This window comes from Pristis pectinata, chromosome 17, assembly GCF_009764475.1.
Source record: "Pristis pectinata isolate sPriPec2 chromosome 17, sPriPec2.1.pri, whole genome shotgun sequence".
NCBI lineage: Eukaryota > Metazoa > Chordata > Chondrichthyes > Rhinopristiformes > Pristidae > Pristis > Pristis pectinata.
The window spans coordinates 22358197-22378528 of NC_067421.1; the positions used below are offsets into that span (position 1 = coordinate 22358197).

At 40.3% G+C, this 20332-nt stretch overlaps 1 protein-coding gene across 1 annotated transcript in view; it reads left to right on the top strand.

Moving 5' to 3' along the window:
* Positions 1-20332, top strand: part of LOC127579365 (transmembrane protein 132C-like) — a 751467-nt gene that overhangs the window by 491248 nt on the left and 239887 nt on the right. The window contains exon 4 of the mRNA XM_052032114.1: positions 6325-6517. Within this exon, the coding sequence (XP_051888074.1) occupies positions 6325-6517 (193 nt within the window). The remainder of the gene's footprint in view (positions 1-6324; positions 6518-20332) is intronic.

Genomic DNA, 20332 nt, shown 5'->3' on the forward strand with positions numbered 1-20332 from the left:
CAATGTACATATGGACACTAAGTTCCTGGATGATGTTGCCAAGGGGGAGCTTGTAGATATGAAATATGAGGAGGTCAAGGGTAGACTCTTGAAGGATACAAGAATTGATGGTGTGGGAGTGGGAATAGATGTCATTGCTCATTAGTCTCTGGATAGGTAAAAATGGAACAGTGGATGTGGTTCTCCTAACAAGCTCCATGATATTGGAAGAGGGTGATGTGGTGATCAATGACTGCAGGAAGGTCAACAAGGATGAGGAGGGATGGATTCCCCTCACAATCACACATGATTCATGAGTGACAACTCAGAGCTGCTTTGATAAAGTGACAGAAGTGGAAAGCTTAAGTGGAATGATGGAAACAAGGTAAGATTGTCAAAACATTTGGGAAGCTGCATATTTCAAGGACTTTGATGAGGAAGGGTAGTTTGGAGACGTTTGTAAAGACAAAGGACTCAAGGGGTTTTTTTTGAGCATGGGACTGATGTTGGCCATTTTGAATGGGCAAGGAGACATTACCTTAAGGGAGACAATTGGTTGATATTATCAGCCTGTGTGGAGGCAAAGTTGGGTGGTCATGGTTTAGTAGAAACAGTGCTGAGAAGGCAGGAGTTGGATCTCATGGACAAGAACAAGTTGAAGTGAGCCTGAGAGGAGATTGGAGAGGAGCCAGAGAAAGACATGAGCTTGGGGCAACGTTTAGGAGCAACACTGAAAGTTTGGCCCATGGACTAAGAAGGGGATAAAAGCAGCCAGGCAACCAAATAAATGGTCTTAAAGAAGCAACTCTACTTCAGACTTTATTGAAGGTGTCGGGCAGGTCAGAGACAGTGGATGGGTCGAGAGAATTGTTTTTGCAATGGAGGCAGGAAGGTCGCTGTGCAGTGGAGATAAGGCTGAAGTTACATTCTCTTTTTGGTTTGATCCTGGAATAGGGACTGAAAGCAGCGATGGTAGTGCTTCATGTGATCGCACCAGATCCATTTGTAAATGATGAAATCAACTGTCTAGTATATCCACTCAAGCCTATGTCCCATGATTTTAAGGAAGTGGAAAGGAGGCTATACTAGGAAGTGTGGCCAGAGTGAGAGAGAGTTAAAGCTTTAATGGGGGCCAGGGCACCAAAGATGGAGGTGAGTGTTTGTTTGAATAGATCAGTGGCTGTGGAAACCTTGCAATGAATGGAGAGCCAAAGGGTGGATGATTTCAAAATGCAGATGTAAGAAGAAGCTACACTTCAAAAGGCATGTCATTGGCTGTAAAGCACTTAGGGATATCCCGAGGTTATGAAAGATGTAAAGGAAATTCAAAGTCTTCTTTATACTTTACAGAATAATTTCTGAGCATTATAGTATAATCATCTGAGAAAAATTATTTATGTGCGGTCTACACTTTTACACACTTTTAAGGAATATGAACTGAAGTTTAAACTAATTTTTTTTCCACTCAGTCGTCTTATGTGGAATTCTGTTTTTAAGCTTATTTAATATAACAACATTGCAAATTCTTGCCCACCAAAACTTACCGATCCCATTTTCAGGGCTTGCTTGAAGATGTTCCGGCAACTATCACAGAATCCCTAGATAATGCTGATAGATGAGAAAGGAAAATCACTATAATGAGAACGGGGGGTGTCTTAGTAAACTGCACACCCTCTCCTATCTCCCTTTCCGTGGTTTTTGGCAGTTTACTTAATGGACAACTATTGTTAGATAAACCTTCCTTCCAGACTTGGTGACTGGCATTTAATCCAATAGCTCAGGAAGTAGACAGTGGTGTAATTCTCAGCTTCCATTTGTTAGTGCTGTACTGGGTTTGACACTGCTCATAAACAGAGTGGGAATTGCTTTTAAAATAAGCCAACTTGATTGCCCTTGTAATTAATAGTTATAGAGATTTCTGGCCATGGTTTGAAGGAACCCTTAACAAGTTGGTTGGCCTGGATACATACATACTTTTTATTGCTATTTACTAGTACAGTATGATTAAAATATAAAAAAAATTATTTGCTTGAGTAATGAATAAGTCATTTATAAGGTACCCCACATTACTTCATCACACACCATAAGGCCATCATGTATTGTTAATAAACTCTACCCCATTAATCTATCACAAGCTATTCATAAATCAAGCAATGGTGATGGTAAGCATCATATTAACTGGGTTTTAACTGCTCTCAGCATTCCAAGTTAGAATCTCCTAACCGCATTCCTTTTGCTTTATGTATTGACAGGCTATCCTTATTTGATTTTTTTTTGTGACAAACTAATTTTCTTGCAAAATATCAGCCACAATTCATGTGCCATCAGTGGAGAGTTGATCTCCAACTGCAGTCTGTGTACCAGTGATCCTTTGTTGACCAGTGGGGCCATTGTACCAACATGCTTTTCATCACATCTGGCTGCATTAAATGAATAAACCCTTGTGGCTATTCAGACCGAAATCAACTGATTAGAAAAGAGAAATAACACAAAATAATAATTTGTTGTTCAATTCCCAACTAATTTTGTAGCTATAACTTGGAAATGATAGCCTGTGCTAGTTTTCTGATGTCAGGATTCCTCACTTAATGAAAAATGGCGAAATACCTTTTGTCATGAAAAATGACTCATTGATGTATCGCTCCCAGAAATTGCAGTTATCAAAGCTCTGCATTCCTGCAGATCATTAATCATGGAAAAAGCAAGCTGATTTTTTTTTTCCGTTCAGAAAGGAATCAAAACGGGGCCTCTGGTGGGGAGACTCAGGTGCCAGTCAATAAACCCTGCTTAATGTTCTCACTGTTTTAAAATGGAAGAAAAAACCATGGGGTTAGGTCAGCAGCATGCATTAGTTTTTATTTCTGCATTCTGTCCAGATTGATGTGCAAGACCCATATGTTGATGTTAGAACCAATCCTGTTATGTTTCGACAAGTGTCATGGAAACTGAAGAACAACATTGGGGTCTACTAAGTGGAAGTAGGCTTTGCATTGAATTGTTGCAGCACAGAAAGAGGCCAGTTGGCAATGTCAGTGCTCCCTGTAAGCAAATAATCCTGTCAGTCACATCCCCTTACTCCTCTGTACAGTTCGCTGGACTATTTTCCCTCTAGTGCCTATCCAATTCACTTTTGAGATCTCTGATTGATTCTGTTTCCATCACTCCTGTGAACCTTGAGCACCAAATCTGAAGTATTCTTTCTATCTTTAGTCCAAAACATCAAGCCTGTGCTCCCATGTCCTTGAACTATCTGCTGGAGGGAACAGTTTCCTCTATCAAGCTTGTCCTGATCTTTAACATCTCCATCAAATCTCCTCTAAAGCTTCCTTGCTTCAAGAACAATTCCAGCTTTTCCAGTCTATTCTCACAGCTGCAATCCCCCATCCTTCAAACCGTTCAAAAAAAATGTTTGCAGTACCCTGGCTGGTACCTTCACCATCTTCCTGAAGTGTGTGTCCAGAATTACATGAAATTCTCAGTTGTACCCTATCTGGTAATTTACAATTTTTGCATAACTTCCCTGCTTTTATACTTGTGCCTCTGTTTATGAAACTCAGGTTCCCATATGCTTTACCAATCACTCTCACACTATAGCCTGCATACATAGACCCAGCTCCCACTATTTCTGCATGTTTTTTTTAAAACTATATACTAGTGGACTATTTTGTCTCCTTTTGTTTTTTCTGTATCACTACATCACTTCATACTTCTCTGTGTTCATAGCATCTGCCACTTGTCTGCCCACCTGGCCAGACTATTGATGTCCTTCAATAGTCCATTGCCACCCTTCTCACTTTAAATCACACTTTGTGTCATTGGTTAATACCAATCCCTCTCTCCAAGTACCAGCAAATCCCTGCTAATGCCAGTGTCACCGAAGCTTCTTGCTATGCTCAGTGCACTGAGTTAGACAGCCACAGTGAAGCGCTGGCCTCTCAACTATAGAGGCTTCTGATGGGTTTGCACAAACAGATTTAGGTTTGGATTGTCCACCTGGCAGCTCATATTCCAAGAATCAGTTCAGTGAAATGCTTTATGCTTCATAATTCAACCTCTGGCCTTGCACTATTGATAACTGAGTACATCCTGACACACCAGTGATTGTGCTCAGCTGTGAAGCTTGCTTTTCTTTAAAACAATCAGGATACAATTTTAGTCTGTGATCAAGTTAGTTGTTTGCTTAAGATCTAGCATTTATAAAATGTCTTATGCAGTCATTAGGGTGACTCAACATGCTTTACAGCCTTTGGAATATGATGACCTTTAATTATTGCTGTGATGTAACAAAAAACAGAAAATGCTGGGAAAACTCTGCAGGTCAGGCAGTGTCTATGGAAGGAGAAGCAGACTTAACATTTCAGGCCCTCATTTTCAGAAATGGGAAAGAGATTTTATTTTAAAGCAATTTTAAGAGCAGTGAACGTGATGGGAGGAACAGAAAGACAAAGGAAACATCTGTGATAGAGTGAGCCCAAGCCAAATGGGTTAATGGGTCAATTAGAGGATGATTATGCTTCTCTATGGCCAGTTCTGATGCTGACAGAAAAAATTAGTTATCTAAAACTGGAGAGTTTGATATTGAGTTGGTAGGTTGCAACCTGAACGGAGAAAAGATGAAGTGTTTTTCATTGTCCCATAACAATTAAATGAATGGACAATTAAAATGGCAGGCAGCTCAGGTCACTCCTGTGGACTGAATATGGGTGCTCTGCACAGCAATTAGAAAAACACAGCAGGGTGTTGGCAACCACCAGAGCTCCTCAAACAGGGTTGAGAAAATGACCCAAAAATCTGCATCTAGAGGGGTAAACTGAAAGAGGTCTTTTGTCTTCACTGAGTGGGCTTTGCCATCAGGAATGAGCTAGCCTGGCCCACAGTGATTCCCCCAGCAGAATTAGTAAGTGCCTTGCAACCCCTTGCTTCACTCTAACACATAACCAACACACCATGGTAACCTCAAGTCCATGCACTGTGAGCACACATAGGGTCAATGTCAGAGGAATTGACCACCGCCCAAACAACCCACCTGCCTTTCCTATCAAGCACCTCCTGCCCCATGAGCTGAAGAGTCTGCAGTTCCCACATTGGCCTTATCAGCCACCTCAGAATCCACAGAACTGCTAAGAAAGCTTGTCATCCACAATCTCAAGAGACTGCCTAAGAGGAAGCAAACAGTGAGTGACCAGCACAGTTGCGCTAAATCCTGTCTTCTTCATCAGTTCTTTTACATTCACTTGAGAGGAGAGGCAAATCCTTCTGTTTGCTCTGTTGGGAAACGTCATTGCTTTGATACAGACAAGCAAACTGTTCATACCTTCCTCGATATTCATTGCATTTGTGGCACCATTTTTTGCTGAACACATTACATGCAAGACATATTTCTGAGCTTGTCGGAAAATCTTTACATGAATAATACCTCTTATTACTTGCTTTTCTTCTATCAGTTGGCACATCTTCTTTCAATTTCCTTGCAAACAAAGAAAGCTGTGGATCTAGATAGTTAGCTCTTTTCTAACTTTCTCCAGTATCTGCCTAAACATTCGTTTTGTGATGTTGGTGACCCTCAGAGAACATTTTGCCATTCTCTCACAAAATCCATGGTGAGCTACAGGACTTCAACAGTAAAGCAGGCATCTAGAATCTAGATCACCCTACAAGCTTTACATCTGAATTTTATCTGTACATGAGGCGTTTATGCATTTTGCCTTGTCCTTGTAATGATACAGAAAAAGGTTATTCTGTCTGTCAGATCATTGAAGGCTCTCAGGGGAGCAATCCCAGTCATGCCATTCCCCCCTCCTTATTTTCTGTTACCCCTGTAACTTGTTTTCTTGTCCATTGATCCACCTTTGATTCTGTTAGCCATTGGCCTACTTTAAGATATAATTTACTGTGGACCATTAACCTATCAACACATTTTGGGACGTGGGAGAAAACCAGAGCCCTTATGGAAAACCCAAGTGCTTGGGTACTGCATGTGCAGAGATTACACATACCAAGTGGTCACAGAAAGAATGTGTAATCTCTGCACAAGCAATACCCAAGATCAGGATCAAGCTCTCAAGTCCCATCTGACTGGCTGCTTAGATGCACAATACGTCTAATGTGTCTTGGTAATGCATTGTATAAACCTCAAAAAGTGAGAACACATTTAATACACTGCTGTGCATTGGAACAAATTAACTCCAGTCAAGTGAAAATATTGTTTTTCCTCATGTTCCTGAAACATGAAGTAAATCAACTTTTTGAGAGAATTAGTCACTCAGTAATCAGTTTCCTGTTGTTGCAGGAGTGTTCATTAAGAAGTTACTTCAGAGATTTTTAACAATTCCATTTTCTTTACAGAATTGATGGGGTTTCTTATGAAATAATGCAGATGGACTTTGAAATGGATAACTTCAGCAGTCTGTCAGTCACTCGCCGAATCATGTGGCAGGTGGAATATCCCGGGAAGCCCTCACAGATAGACCAGGACAAGGCTGTGTCAGAACTGCACATTAGTCAGAGGGACATCACCAAAATTGTTCCTCTTGCCATGGTAAGAGAATTCAGATTACAACTGTTTGACTTTGTGGGAAATTTTGTACAACTCTGATTAACACAATGAACCACTCCTGCTAATGATTTTTGTGTGTCAACCTTATAATACCTAATATTTATACAAGTTTTCTAGCCTTGAATTCTCTATTATAATATAATTTGTTTGTACTTTTTTTTGTTATCCTTTTTGATGGGACAGTACAATCTTACTGAATTTGACCTATGCACATATTCTATCAATATAGAGGTCATAAGAAAGATTCCCACGTTTAACTTGTGACAACCATCAGGCAAATTGGTCAAGAAAACAGTATATAAAAAATCAATTTTGAGCAAGAACTATTAAATTTATAATATCTCAACAACTGTTACCATTCTATATTGGGCAAGAGTGACAAAGTTTTAAAATGTTTCTCTGCAAATGCTTCCTTCTTCTTTGTGTAGTTATGGTTCCATTCCAAAGCCTTTTAAGGGAAAATATCTTCTTGTTTAAAAATAATCTTTCCATTGTGGCGACTCACCGTCTAGTCGGGCGAACCGGCTCGGCAGTCGGGTCGCGCGGCGTCGGAGCGACGAGGCCCAAGATGGCGGCGGGCCTCGTCTTTCCGAGCGACGGGGAGAACCCGCGCGCGGGAAAGTCCTGATGACGTAGGACTTACGTCATTGCCGGTTTTTTTGGGCGGGAGTTTTTCTCCCTTAAAGGGCCCGCACAAGGCGGGAAAATAAACCAGTTCTGTTTGGCAATCCTCCGAGTAGAGTCTTGTTTTATTCCGCGGTAGCAACCGCTACACCATGGCAATTATGTTATTGGAAAGAGAGACCATCAGTGATAAAAGAATCAATTTTAGAAAGCATTTGCTGCAATTCCTCCTAAGGATTCTGGATACGATATGAAATGTTGTAACATTAACACTGAGCTGAGTGGGTTGAAACCAGGCTCAGAAGTAGGACGCAGATGTTTAGACAAGTGGAAAAGTTCTCTCCTAGAGAAGTAACTGACATAGACTGGAATCTATTGCCATTCACCTGGCTTTTCAAGATTTGGGATGATATGCCAGCCAATGTTAATATTAATGATATGAAGCACTGTGACTGGGTGTTTAGTAGAAGATAGGCATGTGAAGGAGACTTCCAAATAATAAAGTTAAAGGGGAAAGATGGGTAAGTGAAATTCATACAGCAATAATTACATCTTTTATTTAATAGCAGGGGATTTAATTTCCATATGGTGAGATTCATTGGATTACCATGGAACGTTTTTGCAGCAGTCATACCTCTGATTCCCACCTTATCAGTGCAGTAATTCTTCACCTCTTCTCTCTGTTGGTTTAAATTATACTCACACAAAATATGTGAGAGCTTCACTCCGGATGTTAATGAAGGATATTTCCTTGAAAGGAAATTTTTTCTTGGATGGGATTCCCAAAGAAGCACAAGGCAAACATGTTCAAACGTTAAATTAAACACTGCATCAGAGCGCATACTACCACATTAGTACTCTCTGTCGTGATTGTGTATGTGTATATATGAATGACGAGAAAAGGGTTAACAAGGGCAAAATAGTTCTGGTGCTGTTTGTGGAAAAACAGTTTTTCATCTAATCCCACCAACTGCTTTCAATCATCAGGTTTTCTATAGTGGCTCTTCAAAGGGATTCAAATGCAAAACATTTCCTGGCAATTCCCTCATGCAGGTTTGATCCCCTGTGTTAAGCCTTAAATACAGAATTTTATGGTCACTTTGGTGGGCTATTCACAGTTTAAATGAGGGCATCTCAGGTGCCTGCCCTTTCCCTAAATTATTCTGGTGCTCAGTATTTTAAACACGTGTGCAATCTTGATTGCCTCTTTTAATTTCAGAGGAAGCTGGCACTCAAATGGGTTTGGGAGCAGTTCCAAAACCACTCGATCGGGTGACAGATTACTCATGGCTGAGCACTGTTGCCGGAATGAAATCTTATATTTCAGCTAATTATCATAAGCACCCACTGTACTGACAAGGTTGTGGATGTTATCAACTCCTTTAAGAACTGTAAACCTTTGTAATTCTCTCTGACAAATCCTTTCTTATGGTTTCTTTTAATTGGTCATAAGACCAGTTAAAAAGATCTGTGCAGAAAACAGTATGTCAATTTTTTTTCTTTATGGGCATGGTACATGGTATATCTTGATGTACAGAGGGATCTTGGGGTCGGTGTTTATAGCTCCCTGAAAGTGGCCACACAAGTTGATAAGGTGGTAAAGAAGGCATACAGCATGCTTGCCTTTATTAATCAAAGCAATGAATTCAAGAGTCGGGAAGTTATGTTGCAGCTATATAAAACCCTGGTTAGGCCGCATTTGGGTATTGCATATAATTCTGTTTGCCCCATTATGGGAAGGACGTGGAAGCTTTGGAGAGGGTGCAGAAGAGGTTTTCCAGGATGCTGCCTTGATTAGAGGGCATGAACTATAAGGAGAGGTTGGACAAACTAAGGTTGTGTTCTCTGGAGCAGCAGAGGCTGAGGGGAGACCTGATAGAGGTATATAAAATTTTGAGAGGCATAGATAGAGTAGATATCTTTTTCCCAGGGTCGAAATGTCTAATACTAGAGGGCATGCATTTTAGGTAAGAGGGGGCAAGTTCAAAGGAGATGTGCAGGGCAAGCTTTTTACACAGAGAATGGTGGATGCCTTGAATGAGCTGCCGGGGTAGTGGGAGAGGTAAATACAATAGAAGCTTTTAAGAGGCTCTTAGATAGGATCATGAATTTGCAGAGAATGAAGGGATATGGGCCACATGCAGGCAGAAGGGATTAGTGTAATTAGGTATCATTAACTCTATTAGTTCAGCACAACATTGCGTGCTGAAGGGCCTGTTCCTGTGCTGTACTATGTTCTATGAGCTTTCCCGTCAACATCAGAAAGTGTTTAATAGCTGAATCTAATTGCCTCTAGAAGGTGCTGCTGAGCTCGAGTAGTTACAGTTCAGATGGTGAAGGCACATCCATGGTGCTGTTGGACAGATATTTCAACTCAGTGACAATGGAACAATAAGCAGTAGATTTACAAGTCAGGTAGAGCATGGCTTGGAGGGGAACATGTAAGTGGTGACATTCATTCTAGATAGAGGAGGTCACGGATTTGGGAGGTGAGCTCTTGTGAAGCACCTGAAAAATTCAGTTGCATAATACTCTTTGCTGAAACTGAAATTCGATTTTTTTTCTAGAGTGGATCATAATCACAACCACTTTCAGGTAATTTCCCCTTGGGTTTCAAAAATGTGCAACCAGATTAAATGCACTTCATGTTGTTATTGCTGATCTCTTTTTTGCTGACAGATCTTCCCTCTGCACTAATTGACATGCATTTAACTCAGTGACACTTGCCTCTTCAGTCTGGCCAGCTCCATGAACTGAGAGTTTGTGCCAGTGGATATGTTGATTGCCAGATGAGCCACAATTGGTTCCACAATAGGTTGAAATTCTTGTGCATCCATCAGGACACATTAGATGGCCCAAGGCCTTGGGCTGAAGAGATTGAGCATCACATGTTTTTGGACTCCAAAAGGAGTTTTGCAAAAGAAATAGTGTCATCCTGTGCGCAGAGATCAGGCGAGGAATGGGTGGATGAGCAAATGTCGGGTTGAATTTCTAGATTGATACAAAACCATCTAGAAATAGTATTTCACTTGGTAAAACATGGATTTCAGTTGGAACATCAGTATTGTTTTTAAGACAGTTTGTTTCACTTGGACTATTTAGTGCTCTTGGTGATGTGTGAATGAACCAAAGCAACAAGATGTGGTTTTAGTTTCAATAGATTTTATACAATTTAATCTAGGAGACCAGCGACAGAATATTAAGATACAAAGACAGTAACAAATTCTCAAAATACATGCCAATGCGAATTCCCATTGAATTCAATTACTCACATCATATTATGTGGACAGCACCACCTTCAGGCTCACTGATATTTACACTGGAAATGAACAGGCAGCATGTCAGATCAACTGCACAGAGAGACATGGCATTCATATTTCATCTCGATATTTTAGATACCCAGCATCTGTGGTATTTTTAAAAGAATTTTCTAATAGAACTTGAGATCACGTTCTAATGCAATTATAGTTAAAATATGGTTCATAACAGTTAGTTCCTTCTGCAGGAAGCATTTGGATTTGATTCTTTATTTCTTAGAACAATTCTTTCCACTTTCAGTGTGACTATTTACCTTTCTGAAATAACCCTTGACAGGTTAAATTTCTCAAAAGTTTAGGCCAGAAATGAATCACTCGCCATTGAAAGCAACAGGGGGAGTGGGGTGAGTGGGGAGTTGTTGTGGGGGGTGGGCTACATCCAAATCAATTATTTTGTTTTGATCTAGTAAAGAATTGGTTATTCATAGGTTCAAAACAATTTTTTGTTATGAAATGTCTACCAACTATTGTTTTGTAGATTGCTGGAATCTTTGCTGGAAACAAGTATTGATTATCCTTAACAGTGGCAGATATCAAATCTGCAGAGTTTAACTCTTGCCCTTTGCAATGTGTGAAGCAGTTTGTGTACAAGTGTGTCAAAGGAGGGAACAACAAAGCTGTAAATGTCATTGCTGTCAGTCCCTCCCTGATCCTAAGGGAAAAGTCAAATGTAACTGCAGCTTAAACAACAATGCCATTGAATGGTAATGGGCATGAACTTGCTAATGAAATTTTAATTTAGCCAGAGGCATTTTGACTATGATTGAGAGCAGCAACCATTGGAGACCATAACTCGGATGATTCCACATATAGGTATTGGGTATGAAGACAAGCGTGGCTGTGACCCCATGACTCCCATTGATAGTCCATCAGCTCTAAACTGAAATCAAAGACGGTATCAATTGGCACTAACACACAAAATGAGAACAGTAGTTGTATCGTCCCAATCATGGCACAGTCATATATGGCTGTTTTGATGGAAGCCCAGTATCTAGTTCAGTCTTTTAATGCAAAGATTGGCTTCCTGCAGTGTACTGAGGGCCCCAGTTGTCTTTTTTGGATCGCTCTGATCATTGTGATTCATGCGGAAGCCCCAGAAGTGATAAGTTTTAACTTATTTTTCAAGGGCCATGAGAACAGAAGATTCACATTGTCCTGTAGAGTAATTTCAATCTGTGATCTCTTTCAACCCCACCTTCTTCTCACCCACTGCCCCAATAGTGATGTCTCAACAACAAATCCTTCTGCCAGCGTAAATCTGCATCAGTGTTCATCGTCTGTTTAGCATTTCAGCTCTGCTTAAACTTAATCCATAAATTAGCTTTGGCTGCTTTACCTGGTTAGCAACCTAAAGCTCTAAAATTAATCCCAAAGTGTAGCTTCACACATGAATACTACCAATTAGGAGAGGGGAGAGTTAGTTCAATAAATAAATCAAATAAAAACACAAAAGCCAAATACTGTGGATGCAAGAAATCTGAAATAAAAACAGGAAATGTTGGAAATGTTTAATAAATCAGCCAGCATCTGTGGAGAGGAAAACAAAGTTATTGATCTGAAATGTTAACCCTGTTTCTCTCTCCACTGATGCTGCCTGACTTCTGTTTTTCTTACTAAATGATTGAAGCCTGTAAAGCATATGAGATTTGGTATTTTATAACATTTATGTGGGTTGAAAATTGTGGAAAGAGTAAACTCTCACTCATCTTGGATCTTTAAATTACAGAGTCATTTAATGAACAGTGACTCATCTTGGGTTTCCAAGCTTTAGTGTGGACCCATTCCACTCACAGCTTGATCTTCGTGCTGTTACTTCTGTAACAAAATGTGATTCAGAACCATTTAATGAGCACAAATTGAGATATATATTTAGAACCTTCACTGACCTGGGACACAAAGCTGTTTCACAGCTCCAGGGACTCAGGTTTGATTCTGACCTTGGGTGCACATTATCTCCAAGACCACATGGGTTTCCTCGGGATGCTCCAGTTTCTTCCTACATCCCTAAAATGAGTTGGTAAGTTAATTGGCTGCTGCAAATTATCCCCAGTTTAAGCGAATGGCAAACAGAGTCAAAGGGGAATTGATTGGCAAGTGTGAGAGAGAATAAATTGCAGGGTGAGAGGGAAATAAAGAGAGGGGGAGTGGAACTGATGGAATTGCTCCCCTGCAAGCTGCCATAGACCCAGTGGGCTGAATGGCTTACTTCAATGTTGTTAAAAGAATAAGACATAAGGTAAGAGAATTGGGATAAAAATAGAAAATGCTGGCGAACTCAACAGGTCAGGCAGCATTCTTGGAAAGAGAAACATTTAATGTTTCAGGCCATAGGCCCTTCATCAGAACCGGGAAAGAGGGAAAAATGGTTTTGAAAGGAATTGGGGTTTAAGTGTTGGCAGGCTGTGCAGGCAGCCAGGAGTGTTCATTCGCACCTGTGAGTCTCACAGTGAGCATGGAAAGGTGGAATCTCCTTTGCTGCTTGCAAAATTCCTGAAGTAGAGGATCATGTTGAAAATGCACAGGCACAGAATACTGCTAAAGGAGTAGGAAGGCTCTGAGACCTGCCACATCACCTGGTGACCCCACAGAAAGCCAAAGGTGTTCCATTCATAGAAGTGGTGCAGAAATTGGAGGAGGATTTCAGTCCACAGCTATTTGAAACAGCAGAGATATACAAGTTCAGCATGAGAAATTGAAGAAACAGTCAACAACTATCTTGTAACAGAGTTATAGAGTTGTACAGCATAGAAACAGGCCCTTCGGCCCACCATGTCTGTGCCAACCATCGTGCCCATTTATACTAATCCCATTTGCCCCCATTAATTCCATATCTCTCTATGCCCTGCTCCTTCAAGTACCTATAAAGGTGCCTCTTAAATGTTGTTACTGTTCCACCTGCTCTGCCAGCTCATTCCTATGTGAAAAATTACCCCTCAGATCCTTCTTAAACCTCCCTCTTCCCTCTCACCTTAAACCTATGCCCTCTAGTTTCAGACTCCCCTATTGTGGGAAACAGATACTCTCCTGATAACAGGCCCTCTAATCCAGGCAACATCCTTGTGAACCTCCTCTGCACCCTTTTGAGTGTGGTGCCTGGAACTGCGTACAAGTGCAGCCTAGCATGACCTCCCAACTCTTCTCCTCAGTGCTTTAGCCAATGGAGGAGAGCATGCCATAGGCCTTCCTCACCACCTTATCTACCTGTGTTCCAGCTTTCAAGGAACTATGTTCTTGTAATCCCCAGGTTTTTCTGTTCAACTACACTCCAAGGGCCCTACCATTCACAGTGTATGTCTTGTCCTGGTTTAAATTTAAAAATGCATCATTTTCCACTTGTCTGAGTTAACATCCATCTGCCATTCCCTTGCCCTCTTTCCCAGTTGATCCATATCCTGCTTTAACCTTAGACGACATTCTTCACTGTCCACTATACCACCAATTTTGGTGTCATCTGCAAACTTACTAATAATGCTGCTTATATTCTCATCCAAATCATTAATATATACATGTATGACAAACAACAAAGGATGCAGCATCAATCCCTGCAACACATCACTTGTCACAGGCCTCCAGTCATGAAACACAACCCTTTATTACCAACTTCCTACTGCCAAGCCAGTTTTGTATCCAGTGTGCTAATTCACCTTGGATCCCCTGTGTTCTAACCTTCCAGACCAGCCTACCATGTGGGACCTTGTCAAAGGCCTTGCTATGGTCCTTGCAGACAACGTTTGTTGCTTTAAAAGATTTACACAGAAAATGCTACTCTGAGAAATTTTTTAAGTGTGCGCTGTAGGCTAGATGCATGTGGCTCAAAATGATGAACAGATTCAATCCAACCTGTTTGCCATACAGAGTCTTACGTTTGGCATTTTTGCAAAATTGCAACCTTGATGGAAATAGCATTCAATCATGCAATAGACTATAGACAGCAGGTAGCAGTGAAAGCTACATTTCTGAAACAAGATCAGCACTATGTGAGTGCAAGGTGTTTCAATCCTTGCTACTGATCCAAGTGTCATCACCACAAGTTTGAACATTTAATAAGCGGATATATGTGTCAGAAGAAGGGACGTATACTAATGGCACTTAGGTCCTAACTTAGAACAACTAACCACATGTCACTTGCATAGGGAGGAATTGTGTTCACAATTCCTCCCTCCAGCATGAAAGTCTGCACTACGTTGAAGCTTATTCAGATGAAGCAGAGCTAGACTTGTATAGCATCTATGTTATTTATGGATCAGTGGGGTGCGGGGGTGAGGAAGCAGCAGGATTTTAAACAAAAGTACAAGTAAATGCCAGGCTGTAGAAATGAATATCAATACAGCACTAGTTTGTTCTGCAATGGGTAGAACTTACCTACTGCAGCAGATTATAGTTAGCCTCAAGATATACTCAAGTAGAGGAAATACTGTGGGTATTATAATAACCAACAATTAAAATTGTCAGTAGATGTAGCTGACTGCATAGAGCACTGACGTTATGAGGCAAGGATTGGCCAAGAAGACCAAAGGTTGACTGAGTAGGTGAGTTTGCTGTTTGGGCTATCACCCTATCCAGGTTAGCACACAAAGCTTCTGATGTTGCTATGAGCATGGCTTTACCTTACAACCAGTGGGTGATAGTTTTAGTCACAACTGCAGAAAGTCTATGAGTACATTGTCAAAGGTGAAAACATTTCAGGTCAATGTCCAGAAAATAAAGTGCCCTTTGAAAAAAGAACTTCAAATTGTCCACAGATCAAGGATGTCTGAAGAGGGGATATAGCATGGTCATTGCCAGTTGGGAGGAGAGAGTCGAGGGACGTCCTTTGGAAGCAGAAGTGAGATAATTGAGGAGAGGCAAAGAGAAGCATTTCAGGCAACATGAGTGTTTTGACTGAAGTACGGCTGCAACTCACGGAAGCTGGGTATTGGTGGCACTGTACAAATCTGCAGTAATAAATGATATTTTGTGTGATCTGGAGGAAAAGTCAGAAGTCACATTAACCAAACAACTGCAGGGAGAATTACCAGAACACATTGACAGTATATGCATTTGCAACTCCTGAAGAGGAGACATAGATCAAAAGTGAGTGAAGTCATGAAATCCCATGTAAATCAGATCAAGAAGTCATTACAACACCAGAGATCCAAACACAGATAGGAAGCTCTAAGCTTTTGTGAGAGCCAGTTAACAGACTGAGTGTAAAGAGAGAAAGCAGTGTGGCTTATAGGTACATACTGTAGATGTGTAAATGAATTGTGCTCATGTGATGCAATTGCAATGACATCATCAGATGCTACATAAGCACACATGTTAGTTGTTAATCTGCAGTAAAGTGTACACCAATGTTTAGCAACTTCTGATCAATGCCAAGAGATCATTATAGATTTTACTAGGCAGGTTTACAGATCTCTTCCAAATACACTGTATTAGGAACACCCAATCCTTGGAGACTTAGAGCACAAAACCACATTCCCACTCTCTCCAAATACTTCCAGCAGTTTCCAGATGTTGTGTCATCATAGTAATCCATAACTCCTTGTTTCAAAGAACTAATATTTACACATTGAGATAGTTTGTGTATCATAATTAATGATACAATTATTTTAAGTAATTGTAGATATCTATACAAGTGGAGCTGAATAAATCAAACCATTCAAGGCTTACCACAGATGTTTACATGCTTGGCACTGAGGCCTGCTGTGTTGTGTTTAGCGTGAAATTAATTTTTGTGAAGCAGTCGGTTGTTTCTCAGCAATAATAGCTCCCTTGCAGAGCTGTGAGATAGATTTGACTGGGGAAATGTTTAAAATTGCTGATGAGACGCCAGTGTTTGGTTTTGCCTTTTGCTGTCACAGAGGGTGCAAATGTCTTCACCTGCAGTATTTATTGACCAATTTACTTTCCCTAAATACTATGTGATTTGTCTCTTCTGTCACATTCCAACTGCTGTTTCCCTAGCAGGAGCTTTAGTGGGAGCATTGATTGATGTGTAGACTTTTCCCATCTTGTAATAATTCAGAAAATTTGAATTAATTTCTGTGTAGAATGTAAAAATGAAACGAAGGACAGAAAATGCTTGGTGTATAGTGCCTGATGAAGGATCCCAGCCAAACATGAATTTCAGCCTGATTGAACCTCAGTTTCTTTAGGTAGTAAGTAGGTTGGCAGCAGCCCAGTCAACATTGTATATTTGGATACACAGAAAGTCTTTGACAATGCACCAAGCAACAAGATCCTATACAAAACACAGTTCTTTGGGATAAGAGGGTAAGGAAGTGCTTGACTTTTCACAAGCATAAATTTGTTTATTAATGGAAGTGTTTCATTGTAGATACGCTAAAACATAAAATTATAGTGTAATTTGGCCACAGAAGGAGGCCATTTGGCCCATCAAGTCCATGCTTGTTCACTGTAGTGCCATCCAGTCAGCCTCATTCCCCTGGTCTGTCTACCTAGCTGTGCTATTATTGATTGTCTCCGTTTCCAACAATCTCATAGGCAAGCTTCCAAGTCATTATCAATTATGTGTAAAAAAAATTTTGCTCAAATCTGCGTTCCCCGGTCCTCAACTATCTGCTGATGGGAATTGTTTTTTCTTTATCTTCTTTATCTATACTGTCCTAATCCTGTATACCTCTATCAAATCATCTCTCAACATCCTTCACTCCAAGGGGAGGAACCCCAGCTTCTCCAACCCAGCTTCATCCCTTATCACGGGTACTTCACCTCTGTACCTTCACATCCTTCCTGAGTATTGGACCGGAACTGGATACAGTACACTTGTGGCCTCACTGGAGCTTTATAAAGTTCAGCATCAGATCCAGGAGAGCTTCCTCTTGGACTGAGTGCTTAACAGCTAAAGATGCTCTCCTAAGCACATTTTAAAAATTCCTCCTCCTTCTTTCCCTTTACTCTAACATTATCCCAGTCAATATTTGGGTAATTAAAATGCCCTCCATATCACCACACTGTGAAGTGCACACATCTGTAAGTTCTCTGTAGGATGGCTCCTTTACATCCCCTCCACTACTTGGAGGCCTGTATAATACCCCCTGTAATTAATATGATCACACACTTTTCTATTCTCAACTCCAATCAAATCAATTCTGCCTTTATCCCCTCAAGTACATCCTCTCTGCCTGTCTGGGTAATGTTTTCCCTAATCAGTGCTGCCACCTCACCACCATTTTAACTTCCCTTTCTCTTCTGAACACTCTGTATCCATGAATTTTAAGCACCTTGTTGTATGAATATGGAGAACTATTTTAATAGTCTTTGAAAGTCATGTGCTATACATAAAGTTTTGTGTATTATTAACTCAACACCAGATGGCTCCCTTATGGCAACAAGCACAATGTAGCTATTGAATTCCAGTATCTTCTGTTGTATTACTTACACTTTTGTTTGACAGAATATTCTAGGGTCTGGAAGGATTACCATATCAACTGACACGTTTATTTATATATATATAAAATCATAGCAATAAAGATGATGGTGAGCTGCTAAAAAGATTGAATATTGGACATCTTTATCTTATATGAACCTCTCTACCTGATTTTTTTTTCATTTATATATCATGTTACCAATGTGGGGAGAAAAGCAGAGAGCATTGAATAGGTTCACTGGAATACTTCATTTTGAGGCAGATGCACTTGCAATAAATGCCAGATATAGTGCAATTTGCTTTCCCTCTGCAGAGCTGTGGCATACATTGATTAGGAATTTAATTATTCCTGCGTAGCCTAAAGGCAAAATGTAAGAGGAAATCAAAAGCTACAGATACTGGAAATCTGAAATAAAAACAGAAAATATTGCAATTACTCAGCATTTCAGAAAATGTCTGTGGAAAGAGAAACACAATTTGCACTTCATGACTTTAGGACCTTCCAAGGTGTCAGATTCTCCATTATCTGAATATTTGGAAATCCTGGTGGTTCAGCATCTGGCTCACTCGGACCTTGTTTCCTTTAAACACGTCAAGATTCCAGTACTCCCTTTAACACACCAACATCCTATTTCCAGTACTCTCTTTAAATTCACTGGGGCCCCTTTTCCCACATTCCCTTTAAACTCATCAGTGACCTGTTTACAACGCTCTCTTTAAAATTGCAGAAACCCGTCACCTCATTTAAACTCTTGGGCCCGCCCACATCTCAAAGTTGTGCGGGTTGGTAGGTTATTTGGCCACTGTAAATTGCTTTTAATGTGCAGATGAGTGGTAGAAACTGAAGGGAGTTGATGGGAATGCAGGGAAAATAGGTTACAGAGAAAATTATTGAAGAATGGGATTGCTCTGTGAGCTGGCAGTAAGTTGATGGGCCAAAGTGGCCTTCTTCTATGTTGTATGTTGCTATTTTCTGTTAGTCCTGCTTTCACTGAAAGCACAAAGCTAATTAGGACAATGTTGTAGGTAAGTAAATGGAAATGAAAGCAATAGTTGAAAATTTTGTCCAAAGGAAGAAACATCCAAGGGGATAACCTGATACATTACAGCAGCCAAACACTGCAAGCAACATCAATGTGCTAAATCTTCCCTTTTGAAATACGTTAGACTGCCATGCACACTAACAAGTGTTGGAGGTGGTGGCAGATCAAAGGGTTGAAAAACTTAAGTAATTCTTTCGTATCATTCATAACCTTTGATGTTTAATATTTTGGAGCATGGTCCAAATTGTTGCATTGAGAGATAGAAACCTAATGATTTCATACCTTTTTCCCAATTTGGTTCACCGTTTACTGTTTTCCCTTTGATCTTTGCTAGTGGCTGTGGTGTGAGTGATCTAGAGAAGATTTCACTGGTTGATGCAGAAAGTAACACAGCTTCAGTGTATCAGGCAATACCTGTCCCAGTTAATCCCACAAACAAACTGCTACAAAGCAAATTAACAGGTAAAAATGGAACCAATGAATGATAGAAGCAAGCGAGAGAGAAACAGAATAAATTGAGAGTGTTAACGAATGCCCATCAAGTAAAGGGTCGTGTGTCAAAATGAAAATTGTAGGCTTCTCACTTGTTAGCTTTACTCTTTGTCTTTGTCATTGCACAGTGTTTTGCAGTGAATGATCAGTCATAGTTTTTCTTGCAGGCTGGCAACATCCATTGAATGAAAATTTAAAGTGGCAGTGAGCGAACTTGTGTTAATTAGCAACAATAATTGACACACTGAATGCCAATGTAAATTGTATAAAAGCAATGCTTCCTGCTTTCTTCATCTATATATATATTTAATTATTTTACATGTCTTAGGGATAGATACTTTCACTGCCCAGGACAGTTATAGATAAGTGTTGATTGGTTGTTACTTAGTGAATTATTTCATGTGACAAGCCCAAACTCGGCATAGAAATGAATAATTATGGACTTTGGGTAGAAGATTTCCTTTACTCCTTGGAAAGAGAAGCCAGTTGGCACGGTGGCTTCAAAGACATCTGGCTTTCTGATATATTGAAATAACTGCCACTCAGTGCTCAGGTCTGCATTGTTGACCTGCAACTTCCCAGGAGCAGCCAGCAGCTGCACTTATCATTCATCTCCCCACTAAACCTCTTCGTACCTTAAACAGAACCCCTATGAGACTTCCTCCAAGAAGCCAGCTTCAAGGTGATGGGTGAGGATCTGCTGAGCCTTCTGACTATAAATCCTGCAGAACTGCTTTGACAGCTGGTTAAGCCATGGCCCTAGGCTGTACCAGCTGTCAAATAGTTTGGATGTTTGTGCGTGCCTGTTATAGTCACAAACATTCAAAAGCATGTAAAAACTTCCACGTATTTTACAGTCTGTTGCAAAATTTATCTTTTATTTAATTATCGTACAAAAAATCTTAAACACGCAAGAGGATACTTAATTTCAAACATTTTAATTAAC